The 15,973-nt window shown below is 44.7% G+C and overlaps 1 protein-coding gene across 1 annotated transcript in view; it reads right to left on the bottom strand.

Moving 5' to 3' along the window:
* The window catches only part of reps2 (RALBP1 associated Eps domain containing 2), a gene marked incomplete at both ends in the record, with an annotated part of 102,837 nt that overhangs the window by 54,511 nt on the left and 32,353 nt on the right, over nucleotides 1-15,973 (bottom strand). Inside the window, 9 exons of the mRNA XM_080754899.1 lie at nucleotides 90-155; nucleotides 708-786; nucleotides 2,208-2,261; nucleotides 2,787-3,048; nucleotides 4,372-4,435; nucleotides 5,967-6,105; nucleotides 7,566-7,708; nucleotides 8,432-8,540; nucleotides 9,940-10,202. Coding sequence (XP_080611025.1) covers nucleotides 90-155; nucleotides 708-786; nucleotides 2,208-2,261; nucleotides 2,787-3,048; nucleotides 4,372-4,435; nucleotides 5,967-6,105; nucleotides 7,566-7,708; nucleotides 8,432-8,540; nucleotides 9,940-10,202 — 1,179 coding nt within the window. The remainder of the gene's footprint in view (nucleotides 1-89; nucleotides 156-707; nucleotides 787-2,207; nucleotides 2,262-2,786; nucleotides 3,049-4,371; nucleotides 4,436-5,966; nucleotides 6,106-7,565; nucleotides 7,709-8,431; nucleotides 8,541-9,939; nucleotides 10,203-15,973) is intronic.

The raw sequence follows: 15,973 nt of genomic DNA, 5'->3' as shown, positions 1-15,973 counted from the left end.
TTGCAAACTGCTAATAAATTCTTCAATCAATCAATCAATGGGAGAGCATTCATGTATCCTTTTATACAGCAGGTGTGACTGAGTCTCACCTGGCCTCCCAGGAACGGCACCGAACTGCAGAGCGGTGTGTTTGTCTTGTGGAGATGAAACGAAGTCTGCAGACACAGAGATAACTGGATTACAATTACAACACAAACTTAACCCATTCACATGTGCACTAAGATCATAGACTGTTAAAAATATGGACGGTGGGAACCCATTGGTTTCTATGACGCTTTTCTTTTGCTCTTGTGTGGGTGTCGCCATCATTGTTTTAATTAAATGGTACCCAAGTGTACTCAAGGAATGCTATTGGCTGCCAACGGTCACATGGGACATTGTCTTGAGCTTGCCGAAAATAAAGCACACGAAGAAGAATCATCAATCACATGCCCCTCCTACAGCATACCCTGCTATAACATCAAATACAACATAAATTGGACCATATTTTCACAAAACGCATATCATGGTGATTGAAACAAGGCTTTAAACTAGCGACAGGAACCATAAAGTATTTATGACAATGTTTATTAAGGTAAGAAAATCAAATGTAAACTGGCCCCCTGACTAATAGATATTAATCTAAATATGAGTTACTTATTAATAAACATAACAGATGAAATGTTCATATTTAATGTTCTTGGTATAAGTCCAGGGTAATATATTACCTTGCTTACAAGGGTCTTCTTTCATATCCAGTCTGGTGGGGGGCAAAGCTGGCTGGAGCCTCTCTGCAACCCCCCTGTCCTGAAAACATTTACATTAGCATTAAAATGCAGGTTGAGAGGTCAATATACAGCAGCTCATACACTAAAAGCTTATCAAGTCAACATTATGTAGGGTAGTGTTTCTCAAACTTCCACATTTCAAGGTCTCCCCTTAACTCTGACAGTGTAAAACGGGTTCATTTGGTTCCATTTGTACACTAAGGAATCCACTTTGAGAACCACTGATGTAGGCCGTAGAGTTCATATCACTTAAAGCAGCTTGTTAGTGCCCTCTACAGTCCAAAAAGGGGAACTTTATTTATAATTTCTCTGAAGCTACTCCAGCAGTGGTTGTGAAAGTGTGCCAGTACACACTGGTGTGCTTTGGGAGCTGGCCTGGTGTGACTGGGAATTGAAGATGATTATGGTAGCTATAATCATGCAAATGTGTGCCTTGGAAATACTTGTTTTCATAAAGGCTTTGCCTTGTGACAAACAGCTTTCAGAACCAGCTAGTTATTAACTGGTCTCTGTTATTGATAATCCAAACTACTGCTTTATACTCTATGATGTGACATTTTAGCAGTGTGAATTCTCTGGTGCCTTTTCAGGCTCAATATCAATTATAAATGACACATTGGCCACTGGATTGTACGTCAATGTCACATACATGTTAGTCTGGGAAACTTCTCATTGCTCTACTGCATACATGGGCAACTGGCGGCCCGGGGACCACATGTGGCCCTCACCTTCACTTAATGTGGCCCGCAGGTTAATGCCGGAATACTGATATATTAATATTATTGATTTCAGCTGTTACAATTCCAAACATGACTTGCTTTAATTCCATCAGTCTATATTAGTAGCTTAATGACTAGTATAGTAGTATTCAAATGTATTTTGTTTTTATGTCCAATGTAGGTATTTGTATTTAGGTTCATAGAGTCAACATGAGTATATAACTAAATGTGTTTGAAATTAAATCAAAATGTTACATTTCAGGATTCCAGTTAAAAAATAACAAAAAAGAATATTCAGGATTCCAATTCAAAAGAAGCAAAAATAGCCGATCTACAAGCTCAAACGCTTGTAGATCTGCTATTTTTGCTTCTTTTGTATGAGATACTAGAATGACAAAGTAGGAAGTAGCAATATGCAATATGGCCCTCTGGAGTGAAGGTGGACAAATAGTGGCCCTCGCCATCATCAAAGTTGCCAACCCCTGCTCTACTGCAAGAAAGTTGATCAATAACCTGAAACTAAAAAATGTCTGCTTGCTTTATAACCATTACAGTTACCATCTAAGTAACATTCGTAGCACCAATATACAGCAGCAGCCAATGCAGTATCTATGTGTATATTATGCCTGCAACAGTGACTCTGGTCTAAATGTACACACTGTATTTGATCTGACTTGAAAACAACTCCTTCAGTGAATGAATGCAGTAGTTATGGTCTCACCAGCTGACTGGGCCTGGGCTCTGCATCGTCAAACACAATGAGCGGCTCTGCACTCTAAAGAGGGGAAAAAAAAAAATCACGTGTTGGAAAAGCAGAATGAACACTAAAGCAGGGGTCTTCAACGTTTTCAGGCCAAGGACCCCTTAGTTGAGAGAGAGATGAAGCAGGGACCCCCACAACCTGTTTGACAGCTCAATCATCAGCGTAGTTTGGATTCTTGTCAATTTGTGTTTTCAGATATTTAACCGTCAATACTTAATAAACTTGACCTTTCACTCTGTACTTAGTCTGCTCTTTTTCCCCTCTACACCAAAGCTCTTTGCCGAAAATAGCCGATCTACAAGCTCTGCGCTGCGAGGCGTTGTGAGCTTGCAGATCTGCTATTTTTGGCTAAAGTTCTCAGAATAAGGAAGTGGTTCATTCAAGTGGTTAATATAAAAAAGGAGAAAAAACCTTCTATCACTCAAAGATTTGGAGGACCCCCTGGAGTAACTCTGAGGACCCCCTAGGGGTCCCGGACCCCCTGCACTAAAGCATTTACCAAGGTAAATGTGTCTGTAGGGTTCCATGCCAGCGTACCTCAGGAGTGCCGGGCATGTGCCCGTCCTGCTCAGAGGACTCCGGGGGTCTCAGTGTGGGAGGGAGGCTCTCGGGCAGAGGGTAGCCTGGGGGTCTCAGTGTGGGCGGGAGGCTCTCGGGCAGAGGGTAGCCTGGGGGTCTCAGGGTGGGAGGGAGGCTCTCGGGCAGAGGGTAGCCGTTCTTGCGCGCCACGATGAGGTGGAAGGCCGTGCAGAACTCTGAGAAGGTCAGAGCGCCGTCCCGGTCCACGTCGCTCAGCTCCCTGGAGAGCACAGCAAACGGTAAATGTGTGCATTCATATAGTGCCTTTATCCAAGGCACTTTACAGAGATTACATTCACCCATTCACACACACATTCATACACCGATGGATGGTGGAGGAAACCATTCAAGGCACCAACCTGCTCACCAGGAGCAACTAGGGGTTCAGAGTCTTGCTCTGCTCTGCTTCGCACTGCGTTTCGAGCTTGCAGATCTGATACTTGTGTGTGACGTTGTAGAATGATCAAGGGCATTCATTTACAAAAAAATGAAATAAAAACAACACACAAAATGTGAGATAAGAGTTTCAATGACTGCTCCTTCAACCTGGAACACACTGAACTGTATCTGAACTGATCATCACTATGGGTGTAGTTAAATCTATTTTAAAGGATAGAGGATTATGTGATTGCTTTTAAATGTGTTATGTTTTAATTGGATATGGTGTTTACTCATTTGAAGTGTGTCATACTTGTATCTTTTATTCCCCCCCCAAAAAAATGGAAAACACATCAAGTCAAGTCAGGCACTGCCTCGATCCTGCGAACAATCAATTCTCATCTCTATCTCCATTCTGTAAAAACACTGCAATGTTTAAAGGACAACTTTAGTTTTTTACAACAAGGGTTCATATTATAGATTGTAATTAAAGAATAAAAAAGATGAGTGTTAAAAGGATTTCATTTACTTCTTTCTATTGTTTTAGAGATTCTTATTTCAGTGGTTGGGGGCATGCGTACAAGTGGCTAAATATGTCATTTTACACAGAATAAGCCCATTCCCAAGATACAACGCAATCTTTCATGGTTGGATGTGACTTATGGGGGCTAGAAGTGTTACAGTAAATAGCAATAAAGAAACTGCTGGCTTATTGTGTCTAAAAAGACATATTTAGCCACTTGTACGCATGCCCCCATGCGTACGCATGCCCCACATTTTAGCACGGTAAACGCAATAAAACAATAAAACGAAGCAAATGGAAACATTTTAACTTTTTCTTTTCTCTAATTACAATCTAAACTATGAACCCCTTGTTGAAAAAAAACAAAGTTGTCCTTTAACCAGGCTGCTAGTGGTGCCCAGAGATAAAGGGTTAGAGGAGGAGTAGAATGTTGAAATATTGCCCTGTCATGGTGCATCTGCTGTGTCACTGTGGAATGCTGATGAAGGCCCAGACACAAGCCCTCCATCAGGACTCACTGTACTGGACCATGACTCAGCAACATGCCCTCCATAAACACACACAGTACGGTACAGTACCATGATGACTCAGCAACATGCCCTCCATAAAGGCACACAGTACCATGATGACTCAGCAACTCACCAGATATGGGACAGCTCTGGGATGGGCAGCTTGGACTTGGTGAAGAAGTTCTTTGCGACGGTTCCTAAAAAACAATAAAACAAAGAGAGGTGCTTGCGTGTTACTTTGTGTTCCATCCTTCTTAGAAGATAATTCACTACAGTTACAGCAGGAGTGCCTGACAGACATTAAATCCTGAATGGCCTCAAACCTTCTTAATCTCCTTACCTTGACTCTCCCATCCCTCCAACTGTCATCCCAGGTCCCTTTATCTCCAATACTCACTTCCTCTGAAAATAAAACCTTGGTCTCACTTTTGATGCTGCCTTCAACTTGGACAAACTGGTTAGCTCTGTTGTCAAAACCAGCTTCTTTCATCTTAGACTTTTAGCCAAGATCAAGCCATCTCTCTCATCTCTAATAATGACCTTCAGAGGGTTACCCACGCATTCATTCCATCCAGATTAGAACTCTCTGCATGTCCGCAATCGATCAATCGCTGCTTTAATAGGCGTTTGCAGCTGATCCAGAATGCCACTGCCCGTCTCTTCACTGGGAAAAATAAATGATACCATCCATATCACTCTAGTCTTGGCTCCCTGTCTGCTTCAGAATTGATTTTAAGATTTCAATGTTTGTTTTTAAAATGCAAAATGGGTTGGCTCCCCCGTCCCTTGCAGATCTGGTTTCCGACCATTCTCCACCCACAGCCTTTAGGTCAGCAGAGCGGCTGCTGCTGGGGGGCCTTAGGCCATGGCTACACGGAGCTGGATTTTTCATATATCCCGGTTTTTCAGATATCCACATGCACACACACAGTAAAGTCTTCAGAGATATCCGGGTTCTCTGTCTACTCTACACGGAACCAGTGAATCGGATATTTTTCAATCTCTCCACGTATTTATCCGGTTTCAAAAATATCCAGCTTCGCGGCCGAAATATCCAGCTTCGTGTGGCTGCAAGCCCCAACAGCACCAAAAAATTCTATATTCAGAAATATCCAGCTTCATGTAGCCGGCACCTGAATGCGGTGGCCGCCCCCAGACTCTGGAACAGTATTTGCCCGCACACATCAAAGACACATTTCTTCTCCCTGTTCTTTCCTTACTGGTGCTAATGTTTGTGTTTATTTCATTTCATGTTAATGCCTCAATGAATTGAGTACAAAGAAACCCAATGTAAACAATTAAGCCATAGTGCTTTCTTGGGTTTAAAATGTAAATCCTATTAGTAGACCTTGTATCTGACCTGTACTGTACTGTCCTGTGCTATTCCAATGTGAAATGCTAATGAAGTATTCAATTATCAACCAACCAATCAATCAATCAATCAATCAATCAATCAATCAATAAATCAATCAATAAATCAATGTCTGCTTTGTTTGCTTTTTGTCTTTAACCTGTACAGCACTAAATGTGTTTTAGAAATAACGTTTGAGTTCAGTTGAGTTTATTCTCTCCTTCCATATTCTCTTACATCATTCTGACAGTAAGAGGTGAGTGCAGCGTTGGTACCATAGAGTTAAAAATAAGAGTTAGTACCCAGGATCAGAATTACATTATTCTGGAAGTAAGAGATTATGAGTGCAACGTTAGAGTTAAAAATAACGTTCCTACCCAGGATCAGAGCACCCAGGTCAGGCTGGAGGGTCCTGAACTGGTTGGTGTAGTACTCCTGCTGTTCCACTGTGATCCTCCAGGGGTCATCATCGCTGTACTCCTCTCCTCTCTGATCCAGTCTCTCCACCGAGGGAACCTGGAAGGATCCACACATGATCACATGATCACATCCCTTCATTTAGAAACACATTCTGTCACTGAGGGAACCTGGAAGGATCCACACATGATCACATCTCCTCATTTAGAAGCACATTCTGTCACTGAGGTGTTGAAATGATGATCTACTGCAATGTGACACACAGTGGATAAAGACACATTTGCGGGAGTAGTTTAATTCCACAATAATGTACTATAATGTACTATAATGTACTATAATGTACTATAATGCACTATAATGCACTATAATGTACTATAATGTACCTGCAATTATTATTTTAACACACATTTCAATACAATCACCACTAGGACTATGAGTCTCAACTAAGTGAAATGATGAACTTTTGACAATACAATAAAATACAATTGAAAACAAAACCCATGTTCATAGCAGAGTCAATGATTTGAAATGAGTGTCTGTCCGTCATCTCCAATGAAAGTGAATTTGTGTGTTTAATGTAAGGTACTCCCTTGTCATACAGACTTTTTAGTTTGACAGGATTATTGTTATTGTTTGTAATGTTAGTTGAAATATGAGCACGTAAGGTTATATTCTGAGACATATCTGTCTAGTTATGATATTAATCTGGCCTCGATCGGACCCTCTCTGATTAATCCAGGACGTCCGTTTTCGTGGGCAGGATTTATGTTGGTTGAAATCAGGTGATATTCTAGGCCAGATCTGACTAGTCATGGTTTGACTTGATCTGGCCCCAATCGAGACGTCACTGATTGGTCCAGGTCCTGACAGTGCTTGCTGGGTAGCGTGAATTTACAAAACGTGGACACGCTCCTGGCTTCCGTGGGGCTTCAAAATAAGGTACAACAATGAGGATCAATGATGGCAAGGTTTACCGACCTGAATGAATCTGGCATAGCATGACCTGAATTCCTGTGCTGCTATTGAAGTCTGCACTGTTCTGAAAAGGTTTTTTATAGTAGTAGTGGAGTCCTTACTGATTTAAATGTTCTTCAATGTTTTATTTAAATTTCTTCTGCTTTATTGCAATCATGTGTACTTTTTCTGTTAAGCACTTGTGCTTCATTTTCTGCTCTGTAAAGCACTTTGAGCTGCATTTCATGTCATGAAAGGTGCTGTACAAAATAACGTTTATTATTACCAGAAAGACTCCCTAAATCGGGAAATGTGTGACATGTGACTTGTAACGTGACCGACAGAGGGACGGACAGACGGACGGACGGACGGACGGACGGACGGACGGACGGACGGACTGACTGACAGCTGATGGAGGTTTTGATAGTAACTGCGACCTGACGGTCGCAATTATTATTAACCTGGCATAGATTGTGTTAATGCACTACTTGATCACTTGATCACACCACAGCTAATGACATGCCCAAAACAGGGAGGTTGGTTAGCAAGTTGTTAAGAATGAATGACACAACGTCCGAGACATCAGGGAGGCTGTGGTCTCTTACCCGAGGAACAGTAGACTGGTCAGCAGCTGCTCTGATCCCATAGCTGCTGGGGGACGAGTGTTGATCCATCCCATAGCTGCTGGGGGACGCGTGTTGTTGATCCATCTGCACGATGGGCCTTGAGCAGTGTTTGCCCTCATATGCTGAGTGAGGGAATACACACACACACGCAGGCACGCACACATGCAGGCACGCACACGCACACACACACACACACGCACACGCACACGCACACACACGCACACACACACACACACACACAATTTGTAAATTGAAACACTGTATGACATGAAAAGGATTTGTAGATGAAAGTTCTCTGAGACAGGAAGTAACAAGAAAGGAGAGAGAGAGAGGTTCGCTGTTGATAGGATAAAAGTGTTATTATTAATTAGTTGTTCATTATTTCAGCTGAATTCCCCTGGTGACTGACTGTCCAGTTCCCTTGCAGTCATTAACAAACGTGTATTACCAAAAATAGGCTACTTTTAAAGCTGATGAAAGCTAAGCAATTCAATCATTATTCAGTATTCAAAGCAAATAATGGAAAATATAACTGATCAATGACAAGCAGACAAAAATTGATCTACAAGCTCTCAATGCCTTGCACTGAGCTTGTAGGACCCCCCCCCCCCCCCCAAAAAAAAAAGTCTATGAATCAATCTATGAAATCGATGTATGTAGAGGGGGTCCCTGCTACAGTATATCTTTCTCTAAGCTAAGGGGTCCTTGACCTGAAAACGTGGCAGACCCCTGCAGTACAGTATTTGTGCTGATAGGTAGTATTTGCACTGGGTTAATGGTAGTTGTACAGTATGACCTACTGTACAAACCGTAAAAACAGAACATGTCTACACACATGAGCTCACCCAGTGACAGGTCGGTGCCGTTCCTCTGCAGACCATAAGGATAGGACAGGTAGCTGGAGGGAGAGCGAGGAGGGGAACTGCATGGAGAACGAGGAGGCGACCAGCTCTCCTTTACACATGAAACACAGTAGAAACATGTTACTGTATACTGTAGGTACATGTGTCATCTGTTGTATACTGTAGGTACATGTGTCATCTGTTCAGTATGTGCATGTGTAAGAATTACAGACATAACGACGAATAGCAGACATAACTGATCTACAAGTTCACAAGGCATTGAATCATGACAGCTTTCCACTTTTGTTTCAATTCAACCCTTTAGGTGATGAACACACTTTAATTTCTCTGCTGTTTCTGTCACCGTTATGAACTCATGGACGTGTGAATTTCTGTTCTGTTTCTGTCACCGTTATGAGCTCATGGACGTGTGAATTTCTGTTCTGTTTCTGTTTCTATCAACCTGGGACATTTATAATTTTTTTCCTTTTTTTTTTGGCTAGACATTTCACGCTGTTTTCAACTGCATTAGAAGAATGCAACAAAAAATGTACAAAACAAATGCTGGCGCAGTGAAATGCTTGGTCAAGGTACATTTCCCATCCAATGTGGACGTGTAAGATTCACCTCGCTTTTCAACATTTGTCTCAGGTAGTCCGAGTCTCAGGACACATAATGTGGACATTCACGCTTAGGCTGGGATCGCTTCACATTTCGGGGTTTGATCCGGTCAACTACCTCATGTTGTAGTCCTCAAAGGACTACATTTTGGCCGGAACTATCAAACCGGAAACAGTTTTAACCCAAAATAATTCACCTGTGCTGAAGGACATACTTTTAGGGCCTACCCAATAAACCCCTTGATGCATTGTAGTTTTGCTTTTGGAAAATTCGTTTGGTATATGCTTTTAGTCCAACTCGTATAGCGACTGGCAAGACCACACTAGGCTACTGGAGCATTTTAATTGGGGAAACAAACGGGGGGAAACAGAACAAAGCGACGCCGCTTCTTCTGCTTGTGGTTTCTGCCTAGACCGGATCAAACAGCCCGTTGTAAACTAACACCAGGTAACCTGACTTGCGCCAGATGATGGCAGTAGTGCGTACCGCCCTACTTTACCATCTGAGATCTCTCTGGGAGAGTTGATCACACTCGTAAAGCCCCGGGCCGGACCAATCAGCGGCAGCTACGGGCGGGCTCTGAGCGGCTCTGAGCCAATAGAGTCTGATTGCAGACCACGTGGAAACCCAGGAGGCGGATGAGTGGTTGGAGTTGGCACTCCCAGACTGTGATAGAGAGACGGCCCCCATCCAATCACCTGCTAAAGAATTTGAAAAAATGGCCCGCCCCTTACATCGAGTCTGCCCGAACGATCCCAGATGATGGTAAGCAGAGCGGTATGCAGCCAGGCATACGCATTACGCACTGCTGCCATTATCTGGCGCAGTCAGGTTAAACACCAGGCTTTCCTCCGAGAAAGCCTGGTGACGCGAGGTTAATTCACGCTCACCTTCTTCTCTGCGGTGCTCTCCAGGTGTCTGAAGGCCCCCCTGTCGGCCGGGGCCCACACGGGCACGGGGCCCACAGAGACCCCCCTGTCGGCCGGGGCCCACACGGGCACGGGGCCCACAGAGACCCCCCTGTCGGCCGGGGCCCACACGGGCACGGGGCCCACAGAGACCCCGGACGGAGGCCCCTGGGGGTCCCCGCTTTGAGTCACATATCGCAGCTCAGCTTCATTCTTCAGCCCAATGAACCTGGGCAGAGGCAGGTCTGCAGAGAGACAAAGACATGGTAGCTTTATAGCCTGTTCCTGTTTACCATGTTCAATCATTCTAGTAGTGTATCTATCAGGGCAGGTCTTTATCGAGCATTTCTCCTGAAAGTGTGAACTGAAAATGTTTTGGTATAATTGGTAAAAGATACTTTGCCAAAAAATAGCAAAATAGCATTTTTTGGCAAATGCTCCACCCCAGGATAATGGATTTTGATTATCGTGATAATATCGTAAATCTTTTGTCACAATAATAGTGATTTTCTTCGGTCCCATCCCTAATCGGGGCATGTCTTTATCAAGCATTTCTCCTGAACATGTCTCCCATGACCTTTTGAGTTAGCTGAGAAACTATCGTTAACTCATGCATCTAAAACACTTACTTTTCAGTGTTTCAAGCTTGTATATCTGCTACTTCTTATGCTTTCATTAACGCTGTAGTATGATCAAGTAACAGTAGGGCGTTAATTCAAGTAACCTGACAGCAACAATATATTATTAAATAAGTAAGTAGGTTGGAGTGGCTTATTGTCAGCATCTGCCAACAATCTCTCCCCTGGCAAGGCTCTGGAGCCCTGGGACATGTAGTGCTGAGAGGCAGCTTCATTCCTACCAGCAGCTCCCTGTACTTTAATACCACACGTCAAGCTGTGATGCTTGTCTCATACGCTGAGTTGGCAGCTCTCAGGATCAAACCCAGAACGCTGCTATTCTAAGGCGAGCTCAGTCTAGCTACCCAGACACTAAAGTATAGAATTATATACCTGGTGATTTCATTCCACATGCCCAAGGATTATATCCTCGCTATCAAGGCAGAAACCTTGTATTTTGTTGTTATGATTTTTTAAATCATAAATCAATGCAATATTTTATACTTTGTCATATGACGACTTGTGTGTTGCACAGAGGTAGTGAAAATAGCTACAACACAACTGAGGGGACATTATGTTCACAGGTGTATGTTGGCTTGGCACCCATTATACAATAGAATGTCTTAACATAAATCATAAAACATAACAGGGAGCCAGTGGAGGCAGGCCAGAACAGGTGTGTGCTCTTTCACTTCACTGGAGGTTTCCTAGCTGTTAAAAGACAGCAGCATTGTGTATCGGCCTATAACACCAACATAAAGGGCAGCCGCATTACAATAAGGGAGGGGTCGTTTTTTATTGAGGGGTGTTACTGGAGAAAATGTATAAGCCCTTTTATAAAATGCCATGACCCTCCCTCTCAATTGGGGAAAAAAATCAGTGACCCTCCCCAAGCATTAAAATAAAAAAGATTGACCCTCCCCTACAACATGGCATTTACCACAGTAAAAAGAATGTCTTTCTTTCTTTTTTTACTGTAAATAATTAGGATTTTTTTAATGGTTAAAAACAGGTGCGGGCGGCAGCAGCAATGAACAATAATGAATAGGCTAATATAATGCACTGAGATCCCAGCTGCACTTCATCCCAAAAACACATTTCCAAATATAAACTAACACACCCTCCAAACTAAAGTAACACACAGTGAGTAGCCTATAGTGCTGCTAGTGTAAAAGTCAACGTGGACATCACATAAAAGGTGAGAAGTTCTCACAGGTTGAGAACAGGCTATTTGACATCTAGGTTACAGATTAAACAGTTGACACATGTGCACAACACAGAGAAGGCTTGTAACTGCTGCCATTCATTTTGTGCTGTTGATTGCCTGTCGTCAAATCTGGGTCAAATGCGCATTTTCAACGAGCGGTCGTTAATTCTTTTTAGCACCTTTTCACTTTTTACTTTAGGGAAGGGGGATACAGTTCTGACAACCATTGTTGCTGCCTTACACAGCTCTCCATTGTTTTAGGAAAATACATTGTAGTATAAACACAGCCAATTCAGTTCATTCACACTAACTGCAGTGACTGTGGGGGCATTTCCAGGGATGGCACCCAGGGTTTGTCATTAAATGAAGCAGAAGGCTGTTGACAATGGTTGCATAAGTGCCTGTACCTCTGGAGCCATTGTTTGCTTTTGAAAAATTGCATGACCCTCCCTTGAATTCAAAGTGAAATCAGCAGACCCTCCCTAGGACTGAAATTGAAATAGCATGACCCTCCCCTATTTTCCTCCAGTAACACCCCTCAATAAAAAACGACCCCTCCCTAATAAATAGGCATGTTGAAATTGATTCAAACAATTTAAATCGATTTAATACAAAATGTATCGTGATGCAAAGAGGCAGAGGTCACAATGGAGTCACAGTGTGACAAAAAGAAAATACAGGATAAGAGAAAACAGTATTGTAAAAAGAAAATAAAGATTAAAGAGTGAAGAAAATACAGGATTTGTGTAAAATAAATAATAATAATAAAAACGTTTGTCTGGAAAATAATTTTGTGTTTAAAAAAATAGTATTGTGAACTGTGATTCGAATCGTATCGTGAGTTGAGTGAATCGCTACACGCCTACTAATAAAGGAGGGTTGTAATAAAAGCATGTTCAACCCCATTCAAATTCAGCAAAACACTTTCTTTTCCTTCTTCTTACAGTCTCCCCATGCCAGCAGTCACGTGCTGAGCAAACACCAACAATAAGAGGCTTGTGTGTTCCTCTGTGTGAGAGCTTTGGGTCTGACTGATGGTGGAGCTCAGAGGAATCAGGGCAAACCCACTTAGCCCCCCTCACACCCCCCTCTCTCTCTCTCTCTCTCCAGCTCTCCTCTCATCCAGATTAGGACCAAATCCAGGCATGTTGTTAAGCTAAGCTTTTGATCTCTTGTTTTGCTCTCACAAGACGCCGTGGCGAGGCGAGGCGAGGCGACCTGTGCGGCCGGCCGCTGAGGTGAGACCATAGACCAGTGGCGTCAGTTCAGCAAAAGCTGAGATGGGAGGGCAAAGATGGGAGTCCTCATGGAAAAGAGGCATAACATTTTGTATAACACGGTTCTATTGTGAAAATAGCAGATCTACATGCTCATGCTCTACATGCTCAATGCTCTACATGCTCAATAGCAGATCTACATGCTGAGCATGTAGATCGCTATTTTCACAATGTCTGAAAAATCACACTTGTGTGAACTGAGCGGTGGAGTCTGTGCGCGTGTGTGTGTGTGTGTGTGTGTGTGTGTGTGTGTGTGTGTGTGTGTGTGTGTGTGTGTGTGTGTGTGTGTGTGTGTGTGTGTGTGCGTGCGTGCGTGCGTGTGTGTGAGTGTGAGTGTGCCTTGCCTGTTCTGGCCTGGCCTGAACAACAGCGCCCCTCCCTTAACTCATTCTGAGCCCAGGACATTAACGGATTAGGGGGTCCAGAGTGCCCCCTCCCGGCCCCATTAACGGCCGCTGTCTTATTTTGAAGGCCAGAAGTCTAGACCGGAAGTACTTCCGGTCTGACGTCATCGGATCGTGCGCCGGAACCGATGCGTGTCCACGTGGAGTTGTGTAATGGCCGACCGGGAGCTTTTATAACTGTGTAAAATAAGCGAGCATCTGCCTCCATCCTAGCTTCTAAAGTGTAGTTTTGAGATAATGGACATTAAAGATGAGATCGGCCGTCCACCTCAATGTTATGGGATGACTATTGTGTGCTCGTGGAGCCGTGATGATGACAAATCAGCGCGGATTTCGTCTCCGGAGCGTCGGCCATTGTACTAGGTATTTTTACTCGCCGTTACAGTAATATATTACTTTTCACGCGACATCGCGTGAATGGCTCTATAGATACTCTATTACTTTTCACGCGACATCCCGTGAAAGGCGCTGATTGAGTTAACATATTGTGGTGGTTCGTTCGGACACCGCCCGCCAGGTAGGCCCTGCATGTCAGAGAAGCGCACCCTGGATGGGAGAGCGAGCCCTAGCAGACCAACACACTGTGTGGGCCAAGTGATTGACGGGCGTTACCTGCCGGCCCACACGCTTCATCAGGCACAAGCGTATGCACCTGTGGGCCCCACCCAACACAGGGGTGCATAAGTACTGAGCTCGCTCTCCCCTTCAGTCTGTGCTGGGAGTCTCTGACAAGCTGATCATGGGCAGACAGGCGGTAAGAGCCACCATATTTCCCTCTCCACCGCATGTTACTGTGTAAAGTGCATTATAGTAATGTTCCTTCTACTCATTACTTCTAGGCATGGACTGGGAGCGGACTGACACTGAGGAGTGTGTACCTGGATCAATGAGGAGCGCAAACCTGACTCACTGTGGAGTGTGTACCTATCACTGGAGAGTGTGTACTCGGCGAGCTGAGGAGAAGGACCTGGAAAAGGAGACCACAGCCTTACCTTCCGGACCCCCAGCGAGCCACCCCTATTCCTATTTTGTTGAGTATATCTCACTTCCCTTAAAACCATACTAGTATCCGGAAATTCTCTGGCCCCAGGCCCATTATACCCCGTGTTCATTTTATTTAGAAGATAGAGAATTAGACGGATTTGTGTAAGAGCGGGCACCTACTCACCTATTACCTGTCACCTGTGGAAAAGAACTATACTCACCTATTACCTATGGGGAAGAGATACTTTACCTGTCACCTGTAGAGAGGAACTATACTCGCCTAGCGCCTGTGGGGAAGAGAGACTATACACTGGAATTATACTGGCCTGTTTCCTGTGGAGGGAAACCCCTTTAAAGTAACTCTTACCTACCCCCCTGGCCCCCCCACGAAGAGGAGAAACGACAGCCCCGTCCGGGGAAAACCTTGTGTTGTTTTATTAAAAGACAATTTCAGTTATTCACATTTATGTTGTTCATTCATGCTACGTTGCATTACAATGCTGTTGTAAAATAAGAACTGTTCAATAAATGCCCGAGTTGGCAACACTGTCTTTGCTCTCTTGTGCCTTGGTTTGGGTTCAGTCTCCACACATGGTGTGCAGAATACGGGTACTGAACCTCACCTAGACGCAATATGACAACCACACCGGCCCTAAACGCTCTGTTACAGAGCCAGGCCGAATTACAGCAAGCGGTGACTAAATTAATAGAGAAAATCCAAATTGACCAAAACGTTAATCCCACACGTCCGCCTGGAGAAGTGTTAACGAAACTGTCCCCCGATGATGATATTGAAGCCTTCCTGGAGGTGTTCGAGCGCACCGCTGCCCGGGAACGATGGCCCGTCCCCGACTGGGGCAGCATCATCGCTCCTTTCCTCTCAGGAGAAGCCCAACGTGTGTGCCGTGACCTACCCCTGGCAGAGGCCCGTGAATATAGGCGCCTGAAAGCAGCTATCTTGGCTAGTCAAGGTTATAGTATGCCGGCCCGAGCCCAGCGCTTCCATGGGTGGAACATGCAAGCGGCGCTGCCGCCTCGGCCCCAAATAGCCGCTCTCCTCCGCCTAACTCATGGGTGGCTGACTACGGCCGGTGACCCGCCACTGATTGAGAGCATTGTCATAGACAAATGTATACGTTCCCTGCCGCCTGATGCCCGCCGCTATGCCTCACAGGTGAGCCCAAATTCCGTGGAGGCCCTGGTTGCGCTCCTGGAAAATCACCAAGTGAGTACAGAGATGATGAGAAGCACAAAGTCAGAGATTCCCAGAGGGACGGGGGAGGCACGTTACAACCGGGACCGCTCGCGGCCTCCGGCTACTCCCCTGTCGCCTACTACTACGAGACGAGCCGCCACAGAGCGGACTGCCCGAAGCCAACCGCAGACATCACGCCGGTGCTACGTCTGCGGGAAAGCGGATCATATCGCATGGTCCTGCCCGGACCGGGACCGGGACCGGGACGTATCCATGCCATCCGCCACCGCCGCCTCCGACGGCCGACGCCCCTGCCTTCACTCCGGGAGCCA

Source organism: Nannobrachium achirus, assembly GCF_963921795.1.
Source record: "Nannobrachium achirus genome assembly, chromosome: 1".
NCBI lineage: Eukaryota > Metazoa > Chordata > Actinopteri > Myctophiformes > Myctophidae > Nannobrachium > Nannobrachium achirus.
The sequence above is the reverse complement of the archived record's forward strand: the minus strand, read 5'-3'. Positions and strand labels throughout refer to the sequence as shown.